The sequence below is a fragment of the Lethenteron reissneri genome, chromosome 52 (genome assembly GCF_015708825.2).
Source record: "Lethenteron reissneri isolate LAM-NWPU_2019-01 chromosome 52, ASM1570882v1, whole genome shotgun sequence".
In the NCBI taxonomy this organism is placed as follows: Eukaryota; Metazoa; Chordata; class Hyperoartia; order Petromyzontiformes; family Petromyzontidae; genus Lethenteron; species Lethenteron reissneri.
Genome location: NC_083830.1, coordinates 6,625,183 through 6,652,892, shown reverse-complemented (window position 1 = coordinate 6,652,892; position 27,710 = coordinate 6,625,183). Strand labels below are relative to the sequence as shown.

The window sequence follows — 27,710 nt, the reverse complement described above, 5'->3', positions numbered from 1 at the left end:
AGAAGTTGGTTTTCAGTCTAGATATACAAGAATTTTCAATAAAGCATGCCGAAGTGAGAGTGGGTGGTTGAGGATGCATGGATGAGTAGCAAGAATGGTTGGTGAGACAGTGGGCGTAGTGAGCGAGTGGTGGTAGCGAGTGAACTTGAGAATGCCCGGCGAGCAAGAGTGATGCGATGAACGATAGTGGTGCAATGAGTGAGTGTTGCGATGAGCGAGAGTAATGCGGAGTGAGTGACGCGGCGAGCGAGAGTGACGCGGAGTGTGTGACGCGGCGAGCGAGAGTGGTAGATTCCTGCTGCTCCGTGTGAGCAGCAGGTCCTTAGGTTTCGGTACCACGTTAAGCACGGAATCATGTGGTGGTGGGGAGCGGCACGAGTAGAGAGAGAGAGAATCGGAATCTCTATCAGAATCTTTATGTAGACTGGTGGAATCCGATGAGACGTGATGCTCTTTCTGACACTTGTTCGGTAAAGATGCACATTGACGGGGATAGATGCACGATTAGAGAATCACTGGGAGCGAGAGAGACATGCACAGGGAGTGCAAGATGGCACGGGGAGAGCAAGAGAGAGATGAACAGAGCGAGAGATGGCACGGAGAGAGCGAGCCAATGAGAGAGCGAGATGGCACGGGGAGAGCGAGAGAGTGAGAGAGAGAGCCATGGGGAGCGAGAGACCCCTTGTGGCTACGATATATCGGCGTCTGGGTCTCCTAATGACGCCGCACGGAAGTTCACCGAGTCCGCGACGAATCTTTTATCAACACCGCCTGGAATGTCGCAACCTCCTAGTGGCTGCAGGGGTCACGTGACCAATGACCCGCCACACCAAACGAACGTGTAAAATCCCCCCGTACGATTTGCATGAATCCAGGGTGCAGATACAGCCACGTCCCATCATCAAGACTCTGGATAGACCGGTGGCACACAGGCATCTTGGGTGGGGGGGAGGTGTTAAAGGAACCTATCTCTTATTTATGTTTACAGTTCCTAAACAGAAAGAGTCGAGGTGAAACAAACATTGCTTTTGGCGTTGTTCTGTGGTTTACCGCTGTTGTTGAGACAAGGCCATAGAGGAGGCTGCCTCTGGTGTAGGCCAATCTGTCTCAAAGACAATGCACGCATTGTTATCCAAAAGCAGTGTTTGTTTGCGTGTTTTGCCACAAGCATGTGTGCTTAATGCAGCATTGATGCAGGCCTTTGCAATAGGTGTGCCTATTTGGCGTTTGAGCAACTTAACACAGCTCCTGTGTGTTATTGCCGGAAAGGCTAAAAAGGCTTTGGTCTCTTTTTTCATTTTGATACCGGCAACAAAATGGGTCCCATGGGATATCCATGGCGGGTGTTTTGCGTTCACCAAAGAGTCGAAGCAATTTTTGTTTTGTTGAATCGGCACGTTGGCCCTGAGTTCATGGGATAGAGAGGGGACGTGGGCGGGGGGCGGGGGTGGTGGCAGTTTATTAAAAGCATTCTGCGATAATATTCACGGCCGAGGCACTCTGGGTTAGGGTTAGGTCTGCGGGTCGGTCACGTGGGCCAGCTTCGTCAGAAGAGGTTCACGGTCCGACCGCCCTGCAGGCCGCCCCGGTTGAATCCTGCGGTTACGTGACGACCGCAACGATCGTACGGGGCTGTCCGCTTCGCGCTGCACGTCAAGGGGTCCCGTGACGTCGTTCGCAACGAGAGATATAAAAAAACACGATTGCCCTCATAATCGCTTAATTGGGATTTCGCGCGCCAGCGGCCCTCGTCAACGCCCTGCCCTCGAGAGCTTTTGGCGGGGACCTGCGCGGGATTCGCTCGGTTCGTCGAAGCTCGGGCTCAGCGCGAAGGCGCCGCCGTGCCTCGCAGGGCCGGTGCAGGCGGCCGGTCGGAGGGCGCGCACGGTTGCCGTGCGGTTAAAACCGAATCGAAATGGTCCGTGCGTAAGTCGGTTAAGTCATCGCCCGCAACACCGATGAACACGGCGGGCGGGCCCGGCTCCTTTCCGCATCGCGCAGCGCTTGCAGACGTGTTTTCTGCGGCCGTCTGGAACGCTCTCTTTTTCGGAAGCCACTGGAGCTATGCACTTTTAAATCATCTCGATCGAACACTCGTTTCTCTCGAACCGCTCTTTGCGTTTAGTTTGTCCCCCCCTGCCCCCACCTCCGATTAGTGCGGTTGGATACGTACGGTGCGAAAGACGTTCAACACACATGCATACGTCGGAACCCTTTGACGTGTGCCGCTCAGCCGACGGGGTGCGTGCTGGTGGTGACCAGTATTAACCGTCAGGTTCGTACTGCGGTGACCCCGCGAGGGGTTCACCAGGGCGCCCGCCGGGCTCCGAACCGTGAACCTCTTCAACAAAGTGCCCTTTTCACCGGGCTTCCACGGTGGTGGTGGGGGTGACATCATCGAAGGCCTAATCCCCCACCCCCCTCCAGTGGGCAGCAGCAAGATCAGCAATTGTGACATCACCGCCATCAACCACCGTTGATGATGCCCCCCCAATCCCTCATTGTCTGCGTGTGTGTGGTCGGATGACTCACACGGATTCCCAGCATCGTGTGCCCTCTTGGCTCCTCTGTGATTCACTTGCCCATTAAGAGGCGCCAGGGCCGTGCTTAAATCTCTATAAATCCCCCTGAGTTAGCGGCGGGCGGGCGAGAGAGGAATTGCCGACACTGCAGTGGGTTCGAGATGCTTTTCTCAGGTCTGGGCAGGCAGTGGAGGGTGAGGATGGGTGGTGGGGGTTTGTGAGTTTGGGGGGGGAGTGGTGGGGTGGGCGGTGGTGCCGCAGTGTGCGTCGCGCAGTTTTCGTTCCGTCGCGTTCTTTTGTGTGTGCGCTGCGCGTGTCACGTCGAGTTGTTCTGTTGTTGCGTGTGTTGTGCCTATCTCCTGCGTGTCTTTGTGGTGCGGGTCTCGTGTAATGTGTGTGTCATGCGTGTCTCGTGTGCGTCTCGTGTGTTTGAATGGTTGTTGACGAGTCACTTTTGCTGCAGGATGGTTGCTCTATTGTCGTCGTCTCTTCTTCTGTCCATCGCTGCCTGAAGGGACGGCCACACAGTTCAGTTGGTGCTGGTCAAAACAATAACACGGGGGGGGGGGGGACACACGCATGCACTTCTCTTTGAATTGGTGGTTTCGACAAGGCTGTGTGGAGCAATGTACATGTAAATTGGGTGGTCACATGACATGCACGCAAGGCACGATGGGATGGGAGTCGTGACCTCCTGCTGATGGTGATCCTTTGCTCTGTGCGTTGTGAAGCTTTGTTCCAGCCTACGCATTCTCCTCTTGTGAGGTGGGGGTTTTTTTTATATAATTTACACAAATTAGGCCGCGTAACCATCCGGCCATTTTTCCGTTAAACAGCCCCTCCCCCACCCGACACACAATTATAGTGTGTAACTAAAAATAGATTTTTTTGTTTGTTCCTGGGTCGTAAGTGTTATTTTATAATTGCTTATGCCTCCAAAGTACAGAAAATGGCTTATTCCCCACAAACTTTGCTTTTGTGTCCAGGACAGATAAAAAAAAAATATTTACCTATTTTCTTTGAGAAAACGTGTGCATTTGTGGGGAATAACAGCCATTTTCTATACTTTTGAGGCATAAGCAATTAAAAATTAACACTTACTACCCAGGAACAAAAATTGTGTTACATCGTGTTATCACCGTTTGGGCCTCGCCTCGCCGCCTTGGGCGGAAGATTTGACAGAACGGATCCCTGAGCCCCCCCCCGTTCCCCCAAAGTTGTTGGCGATTGAGAACAAAAGCGCCGACAGTCTCTCCGCTCGAAAACCACCTCTCCTCGACGCGTCTTCCAGGGAGTCGGCGGAAAGTCTGAACACAAAGTCCCGAAATGATCATTATCGCGACTCGCGAGTGTCGTCGACTGCAAGCGCGCGCTCAATTCACGCGGGGAAATGCGCACCCCACCCCCTGCTTGTGGTCGCCACTCACTCGGTGTGACGGCGAGCCCACTCACCCCCCGCTTTAAACCCAGATGCACGGTATTCAGGACGGAGGTTCGTGGATTTTTGTGTACCCCCCCCTTCCTTGCTCTCGCGTCGTGGTTTGTGCTTTGTACCGGGCTCCTATTGAAATATAAAAAACTAAAAATGACACTGGGAGTGGCGGGATGCGGTGCCCGCGCTAGCTCCGACCGTTCGTCTCGCGCCACCGCACATCGTCCACGCATCAACGAGCCCACGCGCTAACGAGCACGACCTCGCTAACGAGCACGACCCCCCCTCGTCCGCCTGTGCCCCCCCTTCCCCACCTCCTACCCCCGCCAGTGCCGTTTGAGAGCTGCGGCGAGGCCGTGGAGCTGAGCACCAGCGACCGGCGCTTCACGCTGGAGGCCGACGGCAGCCTGCGCGCCGCACGGACCCTGCGCCTGTCCCGCCGGCCCCTGCACCTCACGGTGAGGGCCCGCGCCGTCGGCAGCGGCCGCACCTGGGAGAGCGCCGTCAAGCTGGTGCCGGGCAAGGCCAAGCGCCGTTCCAAGAACAAGGTGAGGACATGGGGGGGGAGGGCTTGTGCGTTTTGGCGGGGGTGGGGGGGTGCGTTCATCGTCACCATCGTCACCATGGTCACCACCGTCACCATCGTCACCATCGTCAGCCTTGATCGATCCACTCCTGGATGGCGGCATTCCGAAAGCCATCGCCATCTCTCACGGGTCCTGCGCTAACTAACTATAAGCTTATTTATTTATTTTAAAAAGGTAAGGCCCGTTGAGCTACGTAGCTCTTTTTCAGAAGCGACCTGGCTACCACAAATGATAGCGCAACGAAGTGGCTTATCATCGTGTGCAAATGTATAGCAGCCAAACACTCTAAACGCGTGACGTTGGTTCTAAATGTGGAGGGAAAAGCCGGAGGACACGGAGAAAAATCCACGCGTCCACAGGGAGAACGTGAAAACTCCAAATATACAGCAGGCATCAGGGTCGGGATTGAACCCACGCCCTCCTGTATACCGGGCGAGGTAGTTAACATCTCACCACCCTGCGATGTGACTCGTCTGGTCACTGCACAGGAGGCTGATCTCTCTCTTTTTCTCTGGGTGGAATGGGTAAATAAACAACTGTACAACCGTAGTATGATTATTATTATTCCCGATGTTATCAGTGCTGCATACTTGGCTGGCACGGTGCAAGTGGCAGCTGCAGCGCTGGGTGTTAACCTTCATTGACCCCTGGAAGTGGGTGTTGGGGGGGATAGGGGAGGGGGCCCGTGGGATCAAGGGACCAGCGTGACCTTGCTGATCGAGCCGCTGCAGCTGGAGGAGAAGGAGGAGGAGGGAGCATGAGTCAGGGGGTTTGCTCTCTCACTCCCGCACTCTGGTGGGGAGCCGTGCCGATACCCCCCCCCCACCCCATACTTGAGCCCATACCCCCGCAGAGCAGCGGAATGAGTGCTGCAGTATTGCACTCAGTAGAGCGCCCGAAGGGGTTGGGGGGTTGGTGGTGGGGGGGGGGTGTCGATGATAACAGCGCCAGCTGGAACGGGGGTGGAAGGTGAGGATCGAGCGTTGCACGCGTGAGTTGGTGGTGGGGGAGGAGTCGTGGTTTTGGGGGGGGGGGAGCTGCTGGCTGACAGGTTGGAGGGGGGTGTCAATCCCCCATGGATTGGGGTTTGCGTGACAGCCCTCCAAATCCCTCTACCCCTTCCACTGCTTCCCCCCACCCCACCAACCTCCAACCCCCCCACCAACCTCCCACCCCCCCCACCAACCCACGACCTCCCCACCCCACCAAACCCTCCAACCCCCCAGCAGCACCTGTGGCGAGGGTGACGGTGCCACTTTGGAATCCGTGCTGGCACAATGGCCGAGTGTTCTTACCTCCGTCTGCCATCCTCACCACCGCCACCACCACAGCTGTTCCCTCCCTCTCCCATGCCCCCCCCCCACCCCGCTCCACACCGCCTTAACGGATCACTTCCTGCACCACGCAGCTTTGCGTCGTGCCTAATGAGCACCGGGGGTTAATTGAGTCCACGACCTCTGACCCCCTCCTTGCCCCCCCCCCCCCCCCACCGTATAACCGGAGTGGCTGAACGCAGCGTTTGAAGTAGCGTTGAGACGACAGAGAGGTACTGCTGCGATGTATCGTACACAAAGCGAAGGAGGGACGTGAGCACGCCTTGTAGGAGCGCAGTTCCGGTGTGAGCAACGTGTCCTCACCACGCGTAAGTTTTTATCCGCAGCCAGCGTTACGATTCGGAGTTTATTTTCCGGGCTTAGGCCGCTCAACGATCCGGCCAAATTTGTGTCGTTAAGAACACCCCCACCACCTGAATCGGCGTGGTTATAATGAGCTCGTTATTCTTAATTTCGCCTCGAAATTGCAGATTAGAGGTCGGAGGGCAATTAAACTATTTCAAACTAGGGGCTATATAGCTCGTTTTCAGAAGCGTCCTGGCCACAAATTATAGCCCGATGAAGTGGTTTATCACATGCACATTTTTAGCATCCAAATACTACTCCCAAGCACACGTTGATTCTAAATGTGGAGGGAAAACCTGCAAGAACTGTAGAAAAATCTACGCGACCACGAGGAGAACATGCAAACTTTAAATACACAGGCACTGTCAGGGTCGGGATCGAACCCACAACCTCCTGCATACGAAGCGTGAGGTAGTTAACATCTCGCCACCGTGGAGAAACGTGAAGTAAACAACTTGGCACACACGGCAATCTTCAGGTTCAAGGGCCGAGGAAAATGGGACCGGTTGGCCGGTGTTGGTGTTGTCCACACGTGGCCCAACGCAACCAACGTTGCTTGTAGAATCCGTAACGTTGACCGCGAAACAGAGGTCGCAAACGGGTTTTGATTCCTTACCCGTACCCGGCCACACCAGGGTCGCAAACGGGTACCCGTACCTGTACCTGGCCGGGTACGGGTAGCCGGGTATTGGGTAGGGTACGGGTATCGGGTACCCGGTTGCGACCTCTGCCGCGAAACCCCCCCCCCCCCCCCCACGTGATGAAAGGGGGGGGGGGGGGGGCCTGGGTGGATTTCGAGTGGTGAGGTGCGGCAGTCACAAAGTCGCATGAGAGAGAGAGTGGGCCGTGTGCGTCGTCACCGTTTGCGTCGTTCTAACGGACTCGCCGCACTGCTGCCCTTCCGCCGCTTTGCCTCGCAGGGAAAGCACGGGGGCACGCCCAAGCAGGAGATGGAGGAGATGGAGCGCGAGGAGCACGAGGAGGAGCACGAGGCGGTGGGCGTCGGCGCTGCGGGGGAAGAGGAGGCGGCGGCGCACGAAGACGACGGCAGCGTGCTCATGTTCCACCAGCTGCGGCGCGGCAAGCAGCACCGGCAGAAGCGCGGCTGGGTCATCCCGGCGATCAACGTCCCCGAGAACGACCGCGGGCCATTCCCCAAGCAGCTGGTGCAGGTAAAGGCCCCCTCTACCCCTCCCCCCTTCCACTCCCCCCGCCCCCCCACCGGTGTTTTGGCACGCGGCGGAGGAAGACCACAGGGTGGTAGCGGCAGTTCGGCGGTGGTGACGCTCGCACCTCGCAGCAAGAAAGGGGGGCCTGGGATCGATTCCCAACTCGGGTGGCCTGCTGCCTACATTCACCCCCCTGTTCAGCAGTGTGTGAATGTCATGCGTTGGTGAGTGTAAGGGTGAATGTGTGTGTGTGTGGCATGTGGTGTATGTATCTCTGGGGTTTGTGGTGTATTTAGCATGCAATATATCGGCATGTGATGTTTGTGTGTGTGTGTGTGTTTACATGTATATATGTTGGGGGAGCGGTGGCCGATTGGTTAGCACGCATTGCGCTCTGAATTTGGTGACGTGGGTTTGATTTCCACTTACAGATAACACCCAGTAACGATTCTAGATTTGAAGCTTTCGTGACTGCAAGGATTCATATTCTTAGGTTTTTTCGGTAAAGTCACGTAGGTAAAACATTAAAATTAATAAAAGTAAAATAAAATGAAATAAAAATCACGACGTTTCGGAGGCAACACAAGCTTCCGTCTTCAGGTGGAACCGTCACAGCCACGACAGCTGTATCAAGTAAATGAGAGATTGCAGGAGCTACCACTCCGTTTATATAATGGTTGGAGAGGGGGGGGGGAAAGGGCCAAGTAAAGCACACTTTTTATTCATCGAGTAAGGTGACGGTTATCTGAACTTGTCCTGGGCCTCCCCGAGGTCGACTTGCTCTAAAGCCAGTACCCTGTGCGATGTATAACAGTCGCCACTGGGGAGATAAAGGTGGCCGAGCGTGTTGATAACCACACACCACACCCCCTCGAGTGCCATGCCGGCATTTGTATTTGCTGCTGCTCGCTAACAACACTTGCCCCAGCAGTTTGTTGAAGGCTATCCGGGGTCTCTTTACGTACGTGTATACACGTGACGTACGAGCGTAGCTATCGTGCAGAGCGTAACGCCGCCCCCTGCCGCCTTTCCCACCCCATCTGCGCCTTCCCCGTGTGCGCTCACGCTCGCTCGCGCGTGCGCCCCCACAGATAAAGTCGGACACGCACGGGGAAATCCGCTACAGCATCGTGGGGCCCGGCGCCGACCAGAACCCCATGGGGGTGTTCATCGTGGACCCCGTGACCGGGCGCCTCTCTGTCGCCAAGACCCTGGACCGTGAGCTCATCGCAGAGTATCTGGTGAGGCAGCCCCCGCCCCCCCCCTCCCGCCCACCCCCACTGAACCGTGTCTCACCCACGCGAGCACACCCATGTGTGTTCGCGTAGTGAGGGCCAGGCCTCTATTGCGGAGTTTGCTCATTTACTGGCCCCCGGACCACTCGGTCAATGTTAACATTTCCATGGTGCAACCCCCCCCCTGCCCCTGGTGACAAAACAACATTCACTTCTCTCTCTAAATACCAGTATTACAAAATTATATTAATATTAACGGCACGTAAAAAAAACCATTAACGCAGCTAGAACGGTTTTGTTTTTTTAGGCGGAGAATTTAGATCTCAGGATTCGGGTAGTTTAATCGGGGTGGTTTACATAATTTAATTTACAATTTTAAATATCACGAGTAAAATATTAATGTCCGAAACAAGTAGCATCGCAGCCCAGCGGACCTCCAGGAGGTACCGTTCCGAACTGTCGGTGGTCCAGGTACTACCCTTAGAGAACCAACGCTCTAGAGGGATGTTTGGCCAACTCTAAACATCCCAACGTCGGCGACTACAACCACATCACCACCACCACCACAACAACAAGAAGACGCAGGGACAAAAGACAAAGGATCCCTTGTATAGCGTGTCGTGGACGGTTGAGGCAAGTGCTATTAGCGAGCACCACATGAAGGCCAACATTGTGCAGGACGGGGTGGGTGGCCAGCAACCACCCTTTTGTCTCCAGAGTGGCGATGTTTACACAACGAGACCCAGGGGCAGACAGGGCAGTCGGGGGCAGCACCAATGGCAATGGGACCCAGGGGCAACCAGGGCAGCACCAATGGCGATGAAAACCAGGGCGCCTGACACCTACCAGTCCCCACGCGCTTTCTCGCATCCCCGCGTGTGTATCGCACGTGCGTGCGTTGCGTGTAACGCGCGTGTGCGTTGCGTGTGCGTTGCGTGCCCGCTGCAGCTGAAGGGCCACGCGGTGGACATGAACGGGCGTCCGGTGGAGAGCCCCGTGGACCTCGTCATCAACGTCATCGATATGAACGACAACCGGCCCGAGTTCGCCACGCCCGTTTTCCAGGGCTCCGTGGCTGAGGGCTCCCCACCAGGTACGGCGTACGGACGGGCGCGGTGGTGAAGGTGGTGATGAAGGTGGTGATGAAGGTGGTGATGAAGGTGGTGATGAAGGTGGTGATGAAGGTGGTGATGAAGGTGGTGATGAAGGTGGTGATGAAGGTGGTGATGAAGGTGGTGATGAAGGTGGTGATGAAGGTGGTGGTGGCAGGGGTGGGGGTAGAGAATGTGGCAATGGGGGACTGTGGTGGTGATGGTGGTAGTGGCAGTGGGGATATTGGTGGTGAATGTGGTAGAGGTGGCAATAGGCATGGTGGTGATGTTGGTAAAGGAGGTGATGGTGGTGTTGGTGATTGTGGTGGTGGTGGTGCTGATTGATAACAATGGTAATGATGTTTATGATTTAACAAATGAAGCTGGTTTAAATCATTATGATTGTGATGACATTATTTATAATATCCTTGATCGTGGATGTTGATCGTGGATATGGTGGTGGTTGTGATGCGAACGAATATAAAGTTTATATTCTTGGGTCTTTCGGTAAAGTCACGTAGATAGGTTCAAGAAAAATAACAACCTCTCTACGTGACTGTTTTTTTCTCTCCACCTGAAGAAGGACCGCTTATATTGCGATCGAAACATCGTGGGGTTTTTACTTTTAATTTTCGATTTTTGTTTCCTATCTACGTGACTTTACCGAAAGACCCAAGAATATGAATTCCTGCAGTCACGAAAGCTTTAAGTCAAGAATATAATGTTTGTTCTTGATAGTAACGATGTCCATGCCTCCCTCCCCTGCCCTCCCTGCCTTCCTCCCTCCCACGGCAGGCACGCCGGTGATGACGGTCACGGCGAGTGACAAGGACGACGCCTTATCGGCCAACGGCATGATCCGCTACAAGATCATGTCGCAGGTTCCCAAGATGCCCTTCGACCACATGTTCACCATCAACAACGCCACGGGCGTCATCAGCACCATCGCCGCCGGGCTGGACCGCGAGGTGGGTTATCACGCGGCAACCGTCGCTGATTGGCTGATTTCGGTCCAGAGGGTGGTGGCTAATCTCCGGGGTTGTGTACAGTGTTACATTTGTGTTTTCAGTGTGTATGTCTGTCGCGCACCATACGTATGTGCGAGGGAAGGACAACAGGCTTAACACGAAAAGCAGATCTAAAGAAACGAGTTTGTTTTCAGTCTAGATTTGAAAGTGCATAGCTCCAGTGGCCATGTGTCTTGGAAGCTATCGTGTCGCGGCTAGCACACACTGCGCTACGAACCCGGGGACCTGAGTTCGATTCCCGCTCACGGTCCAACACCAGTGACGGTCGACTCAGCCTCAAATGAGTACCTGCTGCAGTGTGCAAACATCCCCACTAGGGAGACAAAGGCGGCCGGGCGTGATGTTGGTCACCCACCTCCTCGTGTGGCGTGCCCGCCTTCCATAGTTACTGCTCGCTTTACAGCACTTGCCCCACAGGTCTGTTGAGGCTACACGGGAATCTTTGTCCTCGTTGTTTATCTTTAAAGGTTGTGTCTGTGTGCCCCGTGTGTAGAGGACGCCGCAGTACATGCTGGTGGTGCAGGCCTCGGACATGGAGGGTGACCCGGACATCGGCCTCAGGAACACGGCCACCGCCATCGTCACCATCACCGACAAGAACGACAACGCCCCCGAGTTTACGAGCAGAACCGTACGCACTGCCGCCACCACACTCACCGCACACGACCACACCGCACCACCACACTCACCGCACACGACCACACCGCACCACCACACTCACCCCACACGACCACACCGCACCACCACATCACCCACCTAGACTTAACATGGCCCGTAGACTAACATTGCATGTAGATTTAAATTGCACGTAGGCACAAATGGCCCGTAGGCTTACATTGCCTCTAAATTAACATTCGCCATCGACTAACATTTCCCGGTTGGCGAGATGTTAACTTCCTTGTGTGGTATGCGGAAGGTCGTGGGTTTGATCCTGACCCTGATGCCTGTATATTTGGAATTTGCATGTTCTCTCCGTGGTGGTTGTGTGGATATTTTTTTCCCCGAGTCTTGAGGGCTTTCCCTCCACACTTACAATTTAATGTGCGTTCAGAGCTGTTGTATATATTTCCACGCGATGATGAGCCACTTCGTTGAGCTAGCATTTGTTGGCTAGGTTGCTTCTAAAAACAGAGATACATAGCTCCCTGTGGGGCCTTACCTGGTAAAAGAAAAAATATCTATTTATATTTGAGACGGGCGGAACAATGATCTTAAGACGTCCCCCTCCCCCCCCCCCCACCGTCTCCGCCCCGCCACAGTTCAGCGGCACAGCGCGCGAGAACGCGGTGAACGTGACGGTGACGACGCTGACGGTGACGGACACGGACGAGCCCGGCACGCCGGCGTGGCGCACCCGCTATGTCATCCGCGGCGGGGACCCCGGCAAGAACTTCGCCGTGGAGACCGACCCCCGCACCAACGACGGCAGGCTCTACGTCGTCAAGGTGAGGGGCACGGTGGAGGGCGGTGGGGGGGGGGGGGGTCATTCACGCACCGCCGCGGCGGAGACGGTGATGGTGGTTGGGTAGTGACAGTCGTGGTGATGATGAGGAGTTGGTAATAGTGGTGGTAGTGATGACGACGGTCATGGTGATGGGGTAACGTCGGTGATGGTGATGATGATGGGGTAGTGGTGGTGGTGGTGATAATGGGATGGTAATGGGGCTCTGGTGATGGTGCTGATTATAGAGTAGTGGTGGTGATGATGGGGGTAGTGATGGTAATGGTCGTGGTGGCGTGGAGGGTGATGCGGTGATAATGGTGATGGGTGTGGGGTCGCGATGTTGTTGATTGGGTGGTGATGGTGGGAGAGGTGGCGTGATGGTGGTGATGCGATGACAGGGTAGTGATGGTGAATGGGGTGGCTGATGTTGAAGGGAGGTTGACATGGCAATAGTGGTGATGGTCGCGTGTTGACGATAGCGATGGAGGTGGCAAGGCGAAGTTCGTGGTGATGTTGCCGATGGGTGACGGCGGTTAAGACGTGGGGATGGTGGTGATGATGACGGTGGCTATAATATGACTGGTGTTGGTGATGACTGTGCAGCAGTCGTGGCGATGTTGGCGATGACACAGCGTTTGATTGGTGGGAGGGTAACGTTTGTGTTGTGTGTACGCCGCAGCCCTTGGACTTTGAGAACTCGTCGAAGTACAACCTCGTCATCGCCGCGGAGAACGAGGTGCCGCTTGAGAGCGCGCAGTTCGGACCGGCGAGCACCGCGACCGTCACCGTGAGTGCCCCCCCCGCGGCCCCCCACTGCCCCCCACTGCCCCCCGTGGCCTCCCGCAGCCCCCCACAGGTTTCGCCCCACAGCTTCCTGTGCCACTTGCGGCCCAGATTTTGAGTCCACGCATCAGCGCAGAAACTGATACCACCTCAGACAGCTAAACTGTAAATTTCGATTTAAAGCTTTCGTGACTGCAGGGATTCATCTTCTTGGTTCTTTCGGTAAAGTCACGTAGAAGGAAATAATAAAATGATGAAAATAAAACGTAATAAAATACAATTCTCACGACGTTTCGGCCACAACGCAAACAGCCGTCCTCAGGTGAAGAACAGGTCTGTCGGAAAGACAGCGTCTGAATGGCCGAAACGTCGTGAGAATTGTATTTTATTATGTTTTATTTTTATTATTTTATTATTCCCTTCTACGTGACTTTACCGAAAGAACCAAACAGAGCAAAACTGTAGTCGTACCCATTTATTATTTATAATTTCCTCGGCCAATGAGAGTGAATTACTTAAAACACCCCACTTATTTTCTTTTTTCAAGTCCAGTAGACCTCTTTCTCACTGGTGTCTCCTGGACATCTGGAAAAAAGAGCTTTATAGCTCACCGGATTCCTCCAGTGTAAATAAATATTCCTATTCTGAAGTGGTCCTGTTGTGCAATTCTGTGTCGGAATGTATGTCGTGTGTGTGTTTCTGTGTGTCCCTGTCGATAGGTGTTCACAGGTGCTCTCTCGCTAACAGCGCTTGCTTCTACAGTCTGTTAAGCCTATACGGGGTTATCTTTGTCTTTGTATGTGTACCCGAGTGTTTTTGGACACGGTCCCATCAGCGTTGGCTGGGTCATGTTGCCCGTGTGCCCTGCCAACGCATACCCACGCAGCTTCTGATTGGCCAGACAGAGGGGGCTTAAACGGGCACGGCACGGGCTGGAGAATTGATCGACTGATGCGATGGAGGATGTGGAGCTGAGTGGACTTGCCGATGACCGGTACCAGCGGTGTCAAGATGGTCCCAGTGATCCACTCGTTATTGTGAGCGTCACTCACAATAACGAGTGGATCACTGGGTAGCTAAAATACAGCAAGTTGGCACAGTGGAGAGCACAGATGGTGCATCTGCCAGTTATCTCCGTAAGCCAACCCATGGCACCTGGATCTGTCCCGTGACCTCCTGCCAGTGAGCCTTCAACACTTGGCCGTAAAGTACACTTAGCCTGGCACAGGCGCTGTGGTGACAGTCACCACCACTTGGTGGTGAATAGCGGCTGTTGTTGCTTTTGTGTGTCCGTGTGTGTGTCTCCTGTATGCCCCTGTGTTTATGCCCGAGTGTACTTTTCTGTGTGTCTGTGTGTCTCTTTGTAAAATCAAATATTTCAGCCGGATAATCCCTTAAGATGGAAGCATCCCATGTGCACGGGTGGTTCAGCGAGTGAACACGCGTGTGTGTGTGTATGCCCGGTAGTGCAGCGGTTAGCGCGCTGCGCTACTTACCTGGGGAAGCGAGTTTTATTCCCGTTCACGGCCACCAACACCAATGATGATTATCTGAACCGGTCCTGGGCCTCCGCCGAGGTCATCTCAGCCTGAAATGAGTACCTGGTGCGGTGTGCGAACATCGCCACTGGGGAGACCAAGGTCGGCCGGGCGTAGTGCCGGCCACCCGCCCCCTCGAGCGCCGTTCCGGCCTTCATAGGTGCTGCTCGCTAACAGCACTTGCCCCAACGGTCTGTCAAGTCTACACGGGGGGGATCTTTGTTTTTGAAGCATAGTGCTGGTGATAGCCGCACCACCTCCCGCACGACCGCCCACACCGTGACCCCCCCCCCACCTTAACAGGTGCTCGCTAACAGCCCCCCCTCTCCCCCGCCCGGTAGGTGACGGTGGAAGACGAGAACGAGGGGCCGGTGTTCGAGCCGCTGCGGCGCGAGGTGAAGCTCGCCGAGGGCCTCCCCGTGGGCCACCACGTGACCAACATGGTGGCACGTGACCCCGACACCGCGCAGAGGCAGACCGTGCGGTGAGGCCTTCCCAGCCACCCTCCCGTCCGCTCCCGTCGCCGTCCGGCCAGCCAACCTTTCCTCCCACCCTCTGTGTGTGTGTGTGCATGCGCGCACCTCACCTGGTGTGTGTGACTCACTCTGTTCAGCTGATCGCCTGCGTGAACTCTGCACCTGTGCGAGACTCACCTGTGTGTGCGCGCGCGCACCTCACCTGGTGTGTGTGACTCACACTGTTGGGCTGATCGCCTGCGTGAACTCTGTGCACCTGTGCGAGACTCACCTGTGTGTGCGTGCGTGCACCTCACCTGGTGTGTGTGACTCACACTGTTGGGCTGATCGCCTGCGTGAACTCTGTGCACCTGTGCGAGACTCACCTGTGTGTGCGTGCGCGCACCTCACCTGGTGTGTGTGACTCACACTGTTGGGCTGATCGCCTGCGTGAACTCTGTGCACCTGTGCGAGACTCACCTGTGTGTGCGTGCGCGCACCTCACCTGGTGTGTGTGACTCACTCTGTTGGGCTGATGGCCTGTGTGAACTCTGTGCACCTGTGCGAGACTCACCTGTGTGCGCGTGTGTCTGCGTGCTGGGGCCGCGCGCAGCTACAAGAAGCTTTCTGTGCCGGGCGACTGGCTGGACATCGACCCTGTGAGCGGCAAGGTGACCACGGCCGTGGTGCTTGACCGCGAGGCGGCCCTGGTGCGGGCCAACACCTACACGGCCACCTTCCTGGCCACGGATGATGGTGAGGGCCTCCCCTCCCCCACACTGCCCCCCTGTTGATGGACACGCCCCAGCCACACGGCAATAACACATTTGCTCGGTTATTCACTCATTCGTCATCACACCCTGCTGACTCGCCATCACTCGCTCACCATCACTCGCTCGCCGTCACTAACTCGCCATCACTAACTCGCCATCACTCGCTCACTCACTCGCCATGACTCGCTCACCATCACTCACTCACCATCACTCGCTCACCATCACTCACTCACTCGCCATGACTCGCTCACTCGCTCACCATTACTCGCTCACTATCACTCACTCGCCATCACTCACCATCACTCACCATCACTCACTCACCATCACTCGCTCACTCACTCGCTCACTCGCTCACCATCACTCGCTCACCATCACTCGCTCACCATCGCTCGCTCTCCATCACTCGCTCGCCATCGCTCGCTCTCCATCACTCGCTCGCCATCACTCGCTCACTCGCTTGCCATCACTCGCCATCACTCGCTCGCTCACCATCACGCCGCGCTCACTCGTTAGCGTGGTTGGCTATTTTTTAAAGGCGCAATTCACAAAATTATTGAGTGGGGTGCGTCTGTAGGTAGACTCAGCCTTAAAATGCATACCTGGTGCGGTATGTGTGTGTGTGTAACTGGTCCGCGTCTGGAGCGGTGATGGAAGGGCCGGCGCACTGCACTACAAACCCGGCAACTCGAGTTCGATTCCGCTCACGGCCAACATCCTTTGGCTGACTCGGCCTCAAACGAGAGTACCCGGTGCCATGTGTGTGTAAACATCGTCACTGGGGAGACAAAGGCGGCCGGGTGTGGCAAACTGCCCACCCAACCCCGTGCCGGCCTTCACAGGTGCCGCTCGCTTACACGACAGCGCTTGCCTCAACGGTTTGTCGAAGGCTAACGAGTGGTGGGGGCGCGCGGGGATCTTCGCCTTTGCGTGCCGGTGAGAGCAGGCAGCCCCGTGGCGAGCGGCACGGGAACGCTGGTGCTGCTGCTGTCGGACGTCAACGACAACGCCCCCATCGTGTGGCCCGACGAGGCCATGGTGTGCGACGTGCGGGGCAGCGTCGTCAACGTCACCGCCAGGGACGCCGACGAGGACTTCAACGGCAGTCCCTTCAGCTTCCAGCTACCGCCCGGCAACCCCGACCCCAACAACAACTGGACCATCCACCGGGTCGACGGTGCGTGGGGCCCCCTGCCCCCCCTCCCCCCCCGTTGCCCGTGTGCCCTTGCACTGCACTGCACCACCCACACTGCCATGCCCGGCTGTGGGGACCGCAAACCGCTTGCTCGCAATCACACCGCACTCACTCGCCATCACTCGCCCACCGTTACTGGTTCTCCATCACGTGGCTCCCACTCACTCGCAATCACACCGCACTCACTCGCCATCACTCGCCCACCATTACTGGTTCTCCATCACGTGGCTCCCACTCACTCGCAATCACGCCGCACTCACTCGCCATCACTCGCTCACCATCACTCACTCACCATCACTCGCTCACCATCACTCGCTCACCATCACTCGCTCACCATCACTCGCTCACCATCACTCGCTTACCATTACTGGCTCGCAATCACGCCGCACTCGCTCGCCATTGCTGGCTCACAATCACGCCGCACTTGCTCGCCATCACTCGCTCACCGTTACTGGCTCGCCATCACGTGGCTCCCACTCGCTCGCCATCACTCCTGCGCTTAGCACTGCCCCCTACCCTGTCCCGCTGTGCCCCCTCGCATTGCTGTTGGCCTGTGTTGTCAGCAGAGGGCGACGCAGCAAAACCCAATGCCCTACTCAAGGATTGCTTCATATCTCGCCGAATGTATTTTTTTTCTCGTGAACCGACTGAGCGTAGGGGTGGCACGCGACTGAGCAGGAGCGAGCAATAGCCATAGCCAGTGGTATACTGGATGTGGTGTGCCGGGTGCGGAAATATTTTCCGGGCTTGCCGATCCAGACGGATCTCCATTCCCCCTCTTCTCCCCTCGGCTTGAGCCATAAGACAGAGTCGGCAAATCCTGCCAGATTGATTGATGAAATACAGCAGCGGAGTGCAGCATTGCAGGCGCGAAAGCTCGTCATTCTTGCCCAGATCACCAGTCCAAAATAACTGAATGCGTGGTCCGTTTTTGTTGATCTGTACCTCACGACTCGTTGACGAGAGTTGAGAAAATGTGGCCACCCCGAATGTTTGGAGCCGACGGCGGTTTCAGAATGAGCAGGTGGTCTGGGCAAGGCTGAGAGACACTTGAGCACGCGGCACCGCCGTGCACCCACCAGAGGTCGCAAACCGGTTTTGATTCCTTACCCGTACCCGGCCGCACCAGGGTTGCAAATGGGTACCCGTTCCCTACCCGTACCCTACCCGAAATGAGTGACAAACGGTTACTCACCAGTGACTCACGGCGTACCCGTACCCGGCCGCACCAGGGTCGCAAACGGGTACCCGTACCCGTACCCGGCCGGGTACGGGTAGCCGGGTATCGGGTAGGGTACGGGTATCGGGTACCCGGTTGCGACCTCTGGCACCCACCCCCCCCGCGTGTGTCGTCAACTCTTGTTTCCAGGAATTCTTATTCCGCCACGGGTTTTTGCCGTCGCGCGCACACTTCCCGCCCTCGGCGTACCGCGGAACATTTTTCCGCTCCACGCTCACCGCTCGCTCGCACCGCGCTCTGCTCCCTACCCTCCCCCTCCCCTCCCGGCCGGTCTACAGGCAGCAGCTCCCAGCTGCGCATGAAGGTGGCGCTGCCGGAGGGCCTGTACTTCGTGCCGCTGCTCATCTCGGACTCGGGCAACCCGGCGATGAGCGCCGTGTCGGAGCTCGAGGTGAAGGTGTGCGCCTGCGACCAGCACGGCGACTGCGTCAAACGCGGCGCCATCGCCGCCGCCGGCCTCGGCACCGGCGCCATTGTGGCCATCCTCCTCTGCCTGCTGCTGCTTCTCAGTGAGTTCGTCGTCGGCGTCGACGTCGTTGGCATCGTCGGGGGGGCCCGGTGCTGCGGACGTGGCCCCCCCCCGGCACGGGGATTCGTGTGGCGCGATTGCCGTTCGTTTGCGGAGGCTTTCGCGGTTTTACCGGGGTGGGCCGCCCCAGTTAAACGCAGCGGCCGTGTGTGTTAACCACATATGCCAAGCATAAAAATGATTCTGCAAATGACCCCGCTCTGACCCGTGGACCCCCTGCCACCCCGTGTCTCCCTGGCGCGTAGTCCTGGTGCTGCTCTTCGTCGTGTACAAGAAGCGCCGCGACAAGGACCGCGTCGCCAAGCAGCTGCTCATCGACCCCGAGGACGACGTGCGCGACAACATCCTCAAGTACGACGAGGAAGGCGGGGGGGAGGAGGACCAGGTGAGAAGTGCCACCGTACGCGGGCGGTGCGCTGTGCTTGCACGTCGACGCGGTGCGTTTACGCGGTTCCGATGGTGCGGAGAGACGGTTGTGCGGTGGTGCGGGTTGGGACGGTGGTGCGGTTTGACTGTCCGGCGAGAGGCTGTCTGGCGGCAGTGCCGGCGTGTCCACGCGCCGGTGAGGCGGCGGTGAGATGGTGAGCTGGCGTGACGGCGCGTCTGCGTGTCTGCCGGTGCGTGCCGCAGGACTACGACCCGTCGCAGCTGCAGCACGTGAGCGAGCTGCTGCCGCTGGAGGCGCCGTACGGCAAGGGCCCCGGCGTGCGCCGCCTGGACGAGCGGCCCTCGGTGGCCGAGCCGTGCTACCCGTCCCGCTCGGGGGCGCCGCACCCCAGCGACATCGGCGACTTCATCAACGAGGTGGGTGGTGTGGGGGGGGTGGTGGGGGGGGGAGGTGGCAAGCGCCGCACGCACTTTGAGGGTTGGAACCGTACACAACCACACCCAGCGCCGCGCACGTAAACCACCACTCCGCCACCACCACCACGTCACCGTCACCACGTCGCCACCACCACGTCGCCACCACCACGTCAAACGATGCACACAGCACAAGACGAAGGTCCCATACCCCCCAGTCGAGGAGCCTACGAATGCCGGCACAGCACACGGAGGGGGGTGGGTGACTAGCACCATGCCCGCTGGCCGTCTCTGTCTCCCCCCAGTGGCAATGTTGACACACTGCACCCGGTGCTCATTTGAGGCTGAGTCGAGCTAGGGGGGGTGGAGGCCCAGGACCAGTTCAAATAATCGTCACTGGTGTTGGCCGTGAGTGGGAATCCAACTCGGGTCGCTGGGTTCGTAGCGCCTCCAATTAGCACAGTTGGCTACTCACGGTGCAATAGAAGTTCTACATATACACATACGTAGTGCAGTGCACTGACCACTACACCACCGCTCCACCACACGGTCCTCAGCGTGTAGATGGTGATGTCATCGTGATTGTGGATGACGCCGTTGTTGGCGATGTAATTGCTGATCTTGTTGATGCCATGGCTACCTTTTGTCATTGCTACTTATGTCATCGTCGTCGTCATCGGCTGTCGATGTTAATGACTCCATTCATCATCATTGCTGATGCTGTCACAAACATCAGTGTCACCATGCTTACCCCGAGCTCTCATACTCTGATGGTGCATTGTCTTTGAGTTGTGCGCCTTTTGGCGTCATCTGGTCCAACACCATGTGAGACTAGGCTCTAAGGAAAGCTGTCTCGGGTGTGGACCAATCAACTTCAAGGACAGTGCATACATTATCAGAGTTATGTTTTTTGTTTGCATTATGGCTGCAGGTATTGTGGTCTATGCAAACATGTCAGTTTTGTTGCCAGATAGAAGGCTAAAAAAACAATTATCATCAGTGTCGTCATCATTTGCTGTCGATGTTGATGACGTCATCGTAGTTGCCGATCTCGGTGTCTTTGCCGACGTTGTTAACGTCGTCCTCGTTTGTGGTGGTGGTGGCGGTGGGGGTCGGGCTCGCAGGGCCTGCGCACGGCCGACAACGACGCGACGGCGCCGCCGTACGACTCGCTGCTCGTGTTCGACTACGAGGGCGCCGGCTCGGTGGCCGGCTCGCTCAGCTCGCTCAACTCGTCCAGCTCGGGGGAGGGCAGGCGGCGACCACGACTACGACTATCTCAACTCGTGGGGGCCGCGCTTCCGCAAGCTCGCCGACATGTACGGCGGCGGCTATGACGACTGAGACCCCCCCCTCACCCCCACACACCCTGCCCGCCCCCACCACCACCTCCTCTCAACCCCACGTCATTATCCCCCCCGCGCACCTCCACTCACTCCCCCTCCCACACCCCAGCGCCCACCCAGCTACCCTCTCCAGCCTTCGAGACAAACCAACACAACGCCCCCTGACCGGCCGCCCACCGCATCGCACCGGCTGGACCGCCGATCCGCCAGCCCGCCCGCCAGCCCGCCCGCCTGTCCGCTGACGGCAATTTTGATTTTGGAGGCCACTACTTTTTTCTTCTTTTGGTGGGGGGCGGGGGGGGTATAACCCGAGTGGAGGACGAGGCGACGGTACGTGTAACAACTTCGTGGTACGAGGGACGAGGCGACGGTACGTGTAACGACTTCGTGGTACGAGGGCGACGTCGCGGTGGTCTTTCCCCCCCCCCCCCCGCGGGTGCCCGGTTTTGGGGAAATCTGCGTCAGTTCACGACGTCTTGGGGGGGGTGGAGAGAGTGGGCGCGCTTGCGGCGACGCGATTCCAGATCTCCAGGTACGGATGAAGCCGATCCTGCGTCGGGTTCACGGTGTGTTCAGAAATTCGTGGACAGCTTTTTCGAAAGTCCGCGTCGCGACCCTGGACGACGCGAGGTTCCTTATCGACGAATTGGCGACGCCGAACGTTGGTTTGAGACTAAACCGGCTCGCCCGCCCACCCCGCGAGTTGTACCGCAAGAACCACGGTCGCCGGTTAAAGAGGGTGAGCGGGGCCGGGTGAGCGGGAGGGGGGTGAGCAGGGGGGTGGGGGGTGAGCGATTTTAAGCGAGCGCCGTCGGTAACACACTCCAGTTGGTACGTCGGAGCGACTCCCCCAAGCGACGGCGGTGCCCGTGGGTTCCCAGGTGGCCCCCACCCCCCCAACTCTAATCGTAGTCAAGTCCCCCCCCGCACTCCACAACTCCAGCCTCATCAACCATCGTCGGCCGAGACGATGACATCCCAAATCCCCCCCCCCGCCGCCCCTGCCGCCAACTCGCTCCCCTCTTGACCTCTTCCACCCCCCTTACCCCACCCCCCTCCCCTCTTGACCTCCCCTGCCAGTGTCGTGGTCGACTCTGGTCACCACAAGCGGTGGATCGAAAATGAGTTAGGATTTTTTTTTATTGGGCCGTACCAAGTCCCACCCATAAAAGGGGGGTGTTGGGTCGGGAAAGGGTTAGGGTCGTGCCACTTTTGAGAGAGATGGAATCCGGCTGTACCAACCAATCACTTCACCCAGGGAGGGGGGAGGAGGGAGGGGGGGGATTGGCTCAACCGTGAGTGGTTGCCAGCAGGGGGTGATGTGCAAGTTGCACTACGCCACCCCCTGCGTTTTGAATGGTACGACCAATCACTTTTAGGCGGTCGGGAGGGGTGGGGTCGCGAGCAATGCGGCCCCCCCCGCCCCGTTTTCCGCGCTGTGGAAATGTAAGCTTTATAATAAATTGGCGTTAATTAAATACACTTAAGAAAAATAAGGTGTGAGAGAGCGAGAGAGTGAGAGAAAATATAAAAAAATGTTCAAAAAAAAACAATGTTGATTTGAGCTTGGCTTCGGTAGCTGTTAACTCGACAAGTACAAATTAATTTAAGTGCCTTTTTGGGTTCAGCATTGAGCGCCGGCGCAGCACAGCAACCGTGCCAGGCGGCATCGGGGGGGGGGGGGACAGCTGACCGTGGCAGCAACCGCGCCCCACGGAGACGGAACCGCGTGAGGTTACAGAACCAGGCAGCACCGCACGGTGACGTGGCCGCCACGGTGACGTAACCACGGCGACGTCAAACCGTTGGTGATGGAGCCGCGCGTGGCGACGTAACCACGGTGACGGGAGCCACGCGCCGACACCGATTGGACCGTGGGTGCTAGAGCCCTCGCATCGTAATGGAACCACACTTGGTGACGGAACCGCGCTCGCGGTTACAGAACCACCACCACCACCACCCCCTCCTATCGAGACTCGCAGAGCGACAAACGGGCGTCATGCGCAGCGCACGATTGAGTGGGTACGTGAGAGCGAGTGGGTGAGTGCGTGCGAGTGAGTGCGTGCGTGCGAACGAGTGAGCCGTGTGAGAACCTTAGGTGTGGGTGTGCGTGTATTTGCGGGGAGTGGGAGCTCTACGAACCCTGCAAAGACCCGACTTTGGATTTTCCGCTCACGGGCCAACACCAGCGGAGGATATCTGCACCGGTACTGGAACTCCCCTAGGTCGACTCGGCCTCACGAGTAACCGCTGCGACGTGTAAACATCGCCACTCGGGGTACTAAGGCGTGAATCCGGCCACCCACCCTTTTTCGGGTGCCGTGCCGCCCTTAATGGGTGCTCGCTAACATCCCTTGCCCCCAACTGTCAGTTTGAAGGCTATGGGCGGGGGGGGATCTTTGTCCATTAATCTGTGTGCGTGTGGGTGTAAGCTTGGGTGTGCGAGTGTTTACGTTGATGTGAGTGTGCGCGCGGGTGCGTCTGCACATGAGTACGTGGGGAGCCGTAGTGCAGCGGTTAGCGCGCTGCGCTACGAATCCCCGGCGAGCCTGAGTTCGATTCCCGCTCACGGTTATCTGAACCGGTCGCGGGCCTCTCCCTAGGTCGACTCAGGCTTCAAATGAGTACCTGGTGCGATGTGTAAAAACATCGCCACTGGGGAGTCCGAAGGCAGTCAGGCGTGGTGTTGGACACCCCACTCCCTCGTGTGCCGTGCCGGCCTTCATAGGTGCTCGCTAACAGCACTTGCCCCAACAGTCTGTTAAGGCTACACGGGGGGGGGATCTCTGTGCGTGTGAGCGTGCGTGCGTGTGAGCGTGCGTGCGTGTGAGCGTGCGTGCGTGTGCCTGCGTGTGTGCGCGTGTGTGTGCGTGCCTGTGTATGCCTGTGAGAGTGAGTATGTGTGTGCCTGTGAGTGTGTGTGTCTGGGAGAGTGAGTGTGTGTGCCTGTGAGTGTGTGTGAATGTGTGTGTGTCTGTGAGTGTGTGTGTCTGTGAGTGTGTGCCTGTAAGAGAGTGTGTGTGAATGTGTGTGTGTCTGTGAGTGTGCGTGTCTGTGAGAGTGAGTGCCTGTGTGTGTGTGTGTGTGCCTGTGAGAGTGTGTGCCTGTGAGAATGTGTGTGTGACTGTGTGTGTGTGCCTGTGTGTGTGCCTGTGAATGTGTGAGTGTGTGAGTGCGTGTGAGTGCGTGTGACTGTGTGAGTGTGTGTGCGTGTGTGAGCGTGTGTGTGTGCCTGTGAATGAATGAATGTGTGTGTGCCTGTGTGATTGAGTGTGTGTATGTGCGTGTGTGAGCGTGCGAGAGGCGTCTACTGTAATGCGAGCGCCGTCTCCCCGCGCCGCATCTCGCCTGCCTCCCGCGGGTGAGCGTCTCGGTGCTCCGGTTACCCCGGCAACCAGGTGGGACCGGGTTGCCCGGCAACTGACACGGTTGCCCTGGCAACATTTACAGTTTCCTGGCAACCAAATTGAGCAGTTGCCTGGCAGTCGGGTGCGTGCAGTCGCTCACAGTAGTTTGATTTTATTGATGATTTTTTTTAGTTTATAGGTTTTTTTTTATTATTATAAAAATGTTTTGAGTGTTATCGTCTTCTTGTGTTTCCCCTCTTGTGTTCTTTTAGTGCAGCCGCTCCCCCCGCCCCCCTCCCCCCCCCACCGCGTAATGGGGGGCAGGGGAGGGGGGCAATGTGGGGAGAGAGAGGAGAGGGGGGGGGCGGCCCTTGTGTCAACTGCAATAAGAGGCGGCTTTTTTGTAAAGGTGTGCGCAGGTGTGTACACGTGTGTACAGTTACGCGATTCACCCCTAACGGTTTTACAATAAAAACGATGACCCCCGTTCCCTAACGCCAATGCCTCCACCGTGTGTTCACTCGCTCGCTGCACCCCAACAAAGATAAGGGTCCCCCCTATAGCCTGTAACCGACTGTTGAGGCAAGTGCTGTTTGGGAGTAGCACCTATAAAGGCCATGCACGATGGGGGTGGGTGGCCAGCACCACGCCCTCCTGGCTCGCTTTTGTCTCCCCCAGTGGCGATGTTTACACACCGCACCAGGTATTCATTTGAGGCCGGGTCGACCTAGGGGAGGCCCAGAACCGTTTCAGATAATCTTCACTGTTGTTGGCCGTGAGCGGGAATAGAACTCGGGTCACCTGGGTTTATAGCGCAGCTTAGCGCTAACCACTACACCGGATACACACGCACTCATGCACGTGTGTACGTATGTTGCACCGTTTGTGTGTTTGCGTGTGTGTACGCACCGTGTAGGAAGTGTTTTGTGTGTACAGGGACTCCTCTAGTTAGAAATATTCGACTTACGTACTTTCAGAGATACGAACAAACCTGGTCCGTTGTGTCCAATTGCCTGTTTGGACCGAGCGTCGTAAGTTCAACCGCCATGCAATAGATGGCGGTGGTGGCGGCATCTACATCTGCAGAATGTGAAGAACCAGTGGCATCTACATCTGCAGAACATGAACCAGTGGCATCTACATCTGCAGAATATGAAGAACCAGTGGCATCTACATCTGCAGAATATGAAGAACCAGTGGCATCTACATCTGCAGAATATGAAGAACCAGTGGCATCTACATTTGCAGAACATGAATCCGTGGCATCTACATCTGCAGAATATGAAGAACCAGTGGCATCTACATCTGCAGAATATGAAGAACCAGTGGCATCTACATTTGCAGAACATGAATCCGTGGCATCTACATCTGCAGAATATGAAGAACCAGTGGCATCTACATCTGCAGAACATAACCAGTGGCATCAACAGGAGATCATACAAATTTTTAAGCCATTCCCCGTGTTTAGTGTACATGTCGTACAACGCGTTTGGAATCTACTTGAGTAAAGTTGGGACTTACGAAGAAATCGATTTACGAACAGAGCTTTGGAATCGAACTCTTTCGAAAATAGAGTCCCTGTACACCATTAATGTGGGGCGTGCGTGCCTGGCAACCTGAGTTCGATTCCCGCTCATGGCCAACACCAGTGACTTATTTGAACCGGTGCTGGGCCTCCCCTGGGTCGACTCGGCCTCAAATGAGTGCCTGGTGCGCTGTGTAGTAAACATCGCCACTGGGGAGAGAAAGGCGCGTGCAAGGCCACCCGGCCCCTCGTGTGTCGTGCCCAAAAAAGTATTGGGGCTACATGGGAGATCTTTGAGTGTATCGGTGTGTCCCTGAGAACGTTATCAATCACCGCACCCCATCAACTCGAATAATAGGGTGGTCGGACACAGTTACTGGAGCCGCTGTGCTGACTTGAAACATTTGGACTGGCCCTGCCTATGCTTTCATCCTGGATATAAGCAGATTGGATTGTGCGAGGAGCTGCCAAATCCCGGAAATAATTAGACATTGTCCCGTCGGTGAGCTCCGTCGGTGAGCTCCTGCGGCAGGCGAGGCTGCATTGGCTGCGTCACGTCGCCGCATGCCCGGCCACCGCATGCCGAGTCACCGCATGCCCCAGCCACCGCATGCCCAGCCACCGCATGCCCAGCCACCGCATGCCCCAGCCACCGCATGCCCCAGCCATCGCATGCCCAGTCACCGCATGCCCAGTCACCGCATGCCCAGCCACCGCATGCCCCAGCCACCGCATGCCCCAGCCACCGCATGCCCCAGCCACCGCATGCCCGGCCACCGCATGCCCAGTCACCGCATGCCCAGTCACCGCATGCCCGGTCACCGCATGCCCAAGCATCTTCTGTCTGGCCGGATAGAGGGGGCTAAAGCTGGTGAACCACGGGCTGGAGAAGAGATGGAGCTGATGCGGTACAGGAGGATGTGGAGCCGCGTGGACTTGCTGGTGACGGGTACCAGCCGTGTCAAGATCGCCCTCTGTGGAGGAGGGGACTCGTGATGGACGCTACGGGGCAGTTGGAGGCCGTCGTCCTCCCAGTAATGGCAATAAGCCATCGATGTCTGCTTTTTTTATCGTCTTTAGTTTGCTGTCCTTCCCCTTGCACCTCTGATTAGCACGGTTGGCTACGTACGGTGTGAAAGAAATTCGACACACATACAAATTGCCAGGGTTTGGGGAGCACACAGGTGGTGAATCTGCCCGTCAGTCTCAGTCGGTCATCCCATGGCACCTCGGCCTGTCCCGTGACCTCCTGCCGGCAGCCGGAGCCTTGGAACTTGTCCCACGGACGCAGAGTGCACCTAGCCTGGCACAAACGCCGGAGGCCATTGCGCAAGTCCGGCTCGGCTGTGCTCTCACCGTAGTCGACCACGCAAGCCCCAGATCTCTGGCCACCGACCTCACGGCATGTTGTTGTTGTTCAATGTCATGCCCGGTACGCGTGGCGGCATTGCGACAGCGACGCCCGCTGTTGGCTCTGCAGGGGACGACGATGACGACGACGATGACACCGATTTGATGAATCGGCTCTGCGGCGCTGACGGTGGCTTTGGCCCGGCGATGCTTGCTGGCGCGCGCGGCACGTGGCCGGCCGAAGGTGACGGAGACGGAATGGAAGTCGAGCAGACGCACGCTGGCATCGTGACGCGTCCCACGGAGAATTGATGGGGAGAGGGATGGGGGGATGGGGAGATGGGGGGGACGGGGAGAGTGGGGGTATGGGGGGAGGTGGGAGGGGAGGGAGAGGGGTGGGGGGAGACGACGGCGAGAGGGAGACGGGAGGATGCATCGAGGGGGAGATGGGAGGGAGAGAGAGAGGACATGGAGGGGGGGTGATGGGAGATTATAGGGGAAGGGAGATGAGAGACGAGGGGGGTGAGAGGGAGGGGGGTGGAGAGAGAAAATTGGAGGGGGTGGAGATAGAGGGAGACAGGGGAGATGGAGGGAGGGAGGAGATGGGAGGGGGGAGATGGAGGGAGGGAGGAGATGGAGGGAGG

The 27,710-nt window shown here is 57.1% G+C and overlaps 1 protein-coding gene and 1 long non-coding RNA gene across 2 annotated transcripts in view; one reads left to right on the top strand and one right to left on the bottom strand.

Moving 5' to 3' along the window:
- CDH2 (cadherin 2) overlaps window positions 1-23,449 on the top strand; it is a 43,625-nt gene extending 20,176 nt beyond the window's left edge. Inside the window, 16 exon segments of the mRNA XM_061573140.1 lie at window positions 4,285-4,502; window positions 7,141-7,392; window positions 8,481-8,630; window positions 9,573-9,717; window positions 10,511-10,683; window positions 11,237-11,374; window positions 12,003-12,188; window positions 12,867-12,974; window positions 14,850-14,992; window positions 15,577-15,719; window positions 16,680-16,910; window positions 18,447-18,677; window positions 18,943-19,082; window positions 19,328-19,501; window positions 20,623-20,751; window positions 20,753-23,449. Of these exon segments, the coding sequence (XP_061429124.1) occupies window positions 4,285-4,502; window positions 7,141-7,392; window positions 8,481-8,630; window positions 9,573-9,717; window positions 10,511-10,683; window positions 11,237-11,374; window positions 12,003-12,188; window positions 12,867-12,974; window positions 14,850-14,992; window positions 15,577-15,719; window positions 16,680-16,910; window positions 18,447-18,677; window positions 18,943-19,082; window positions 19,328-19,501; window positions 20,623-20,751; window positions 20,753-20,842 (2,651 nt within the window). The 3' untranslated portion in view covers window positions 20,843-23,449.
- LOC133355856 (uncharacterized) lies at window positions 2,095-23,533 on the bottom strand. The gene is made up of 3 exons (XR_009756795.1): window positions 23,473-23,533; window positions 15,538-15,750; window positions 2,095-3,061 (listed from the first exon to the last, which is right to left on the bottom strand). It is a non-coding gene; the product is annotated as an uncharacterized LOC133355856 (long non-coding RNA).
- Window positions 23,534-27,710: the final 4,177 nt, after the last annotated feature.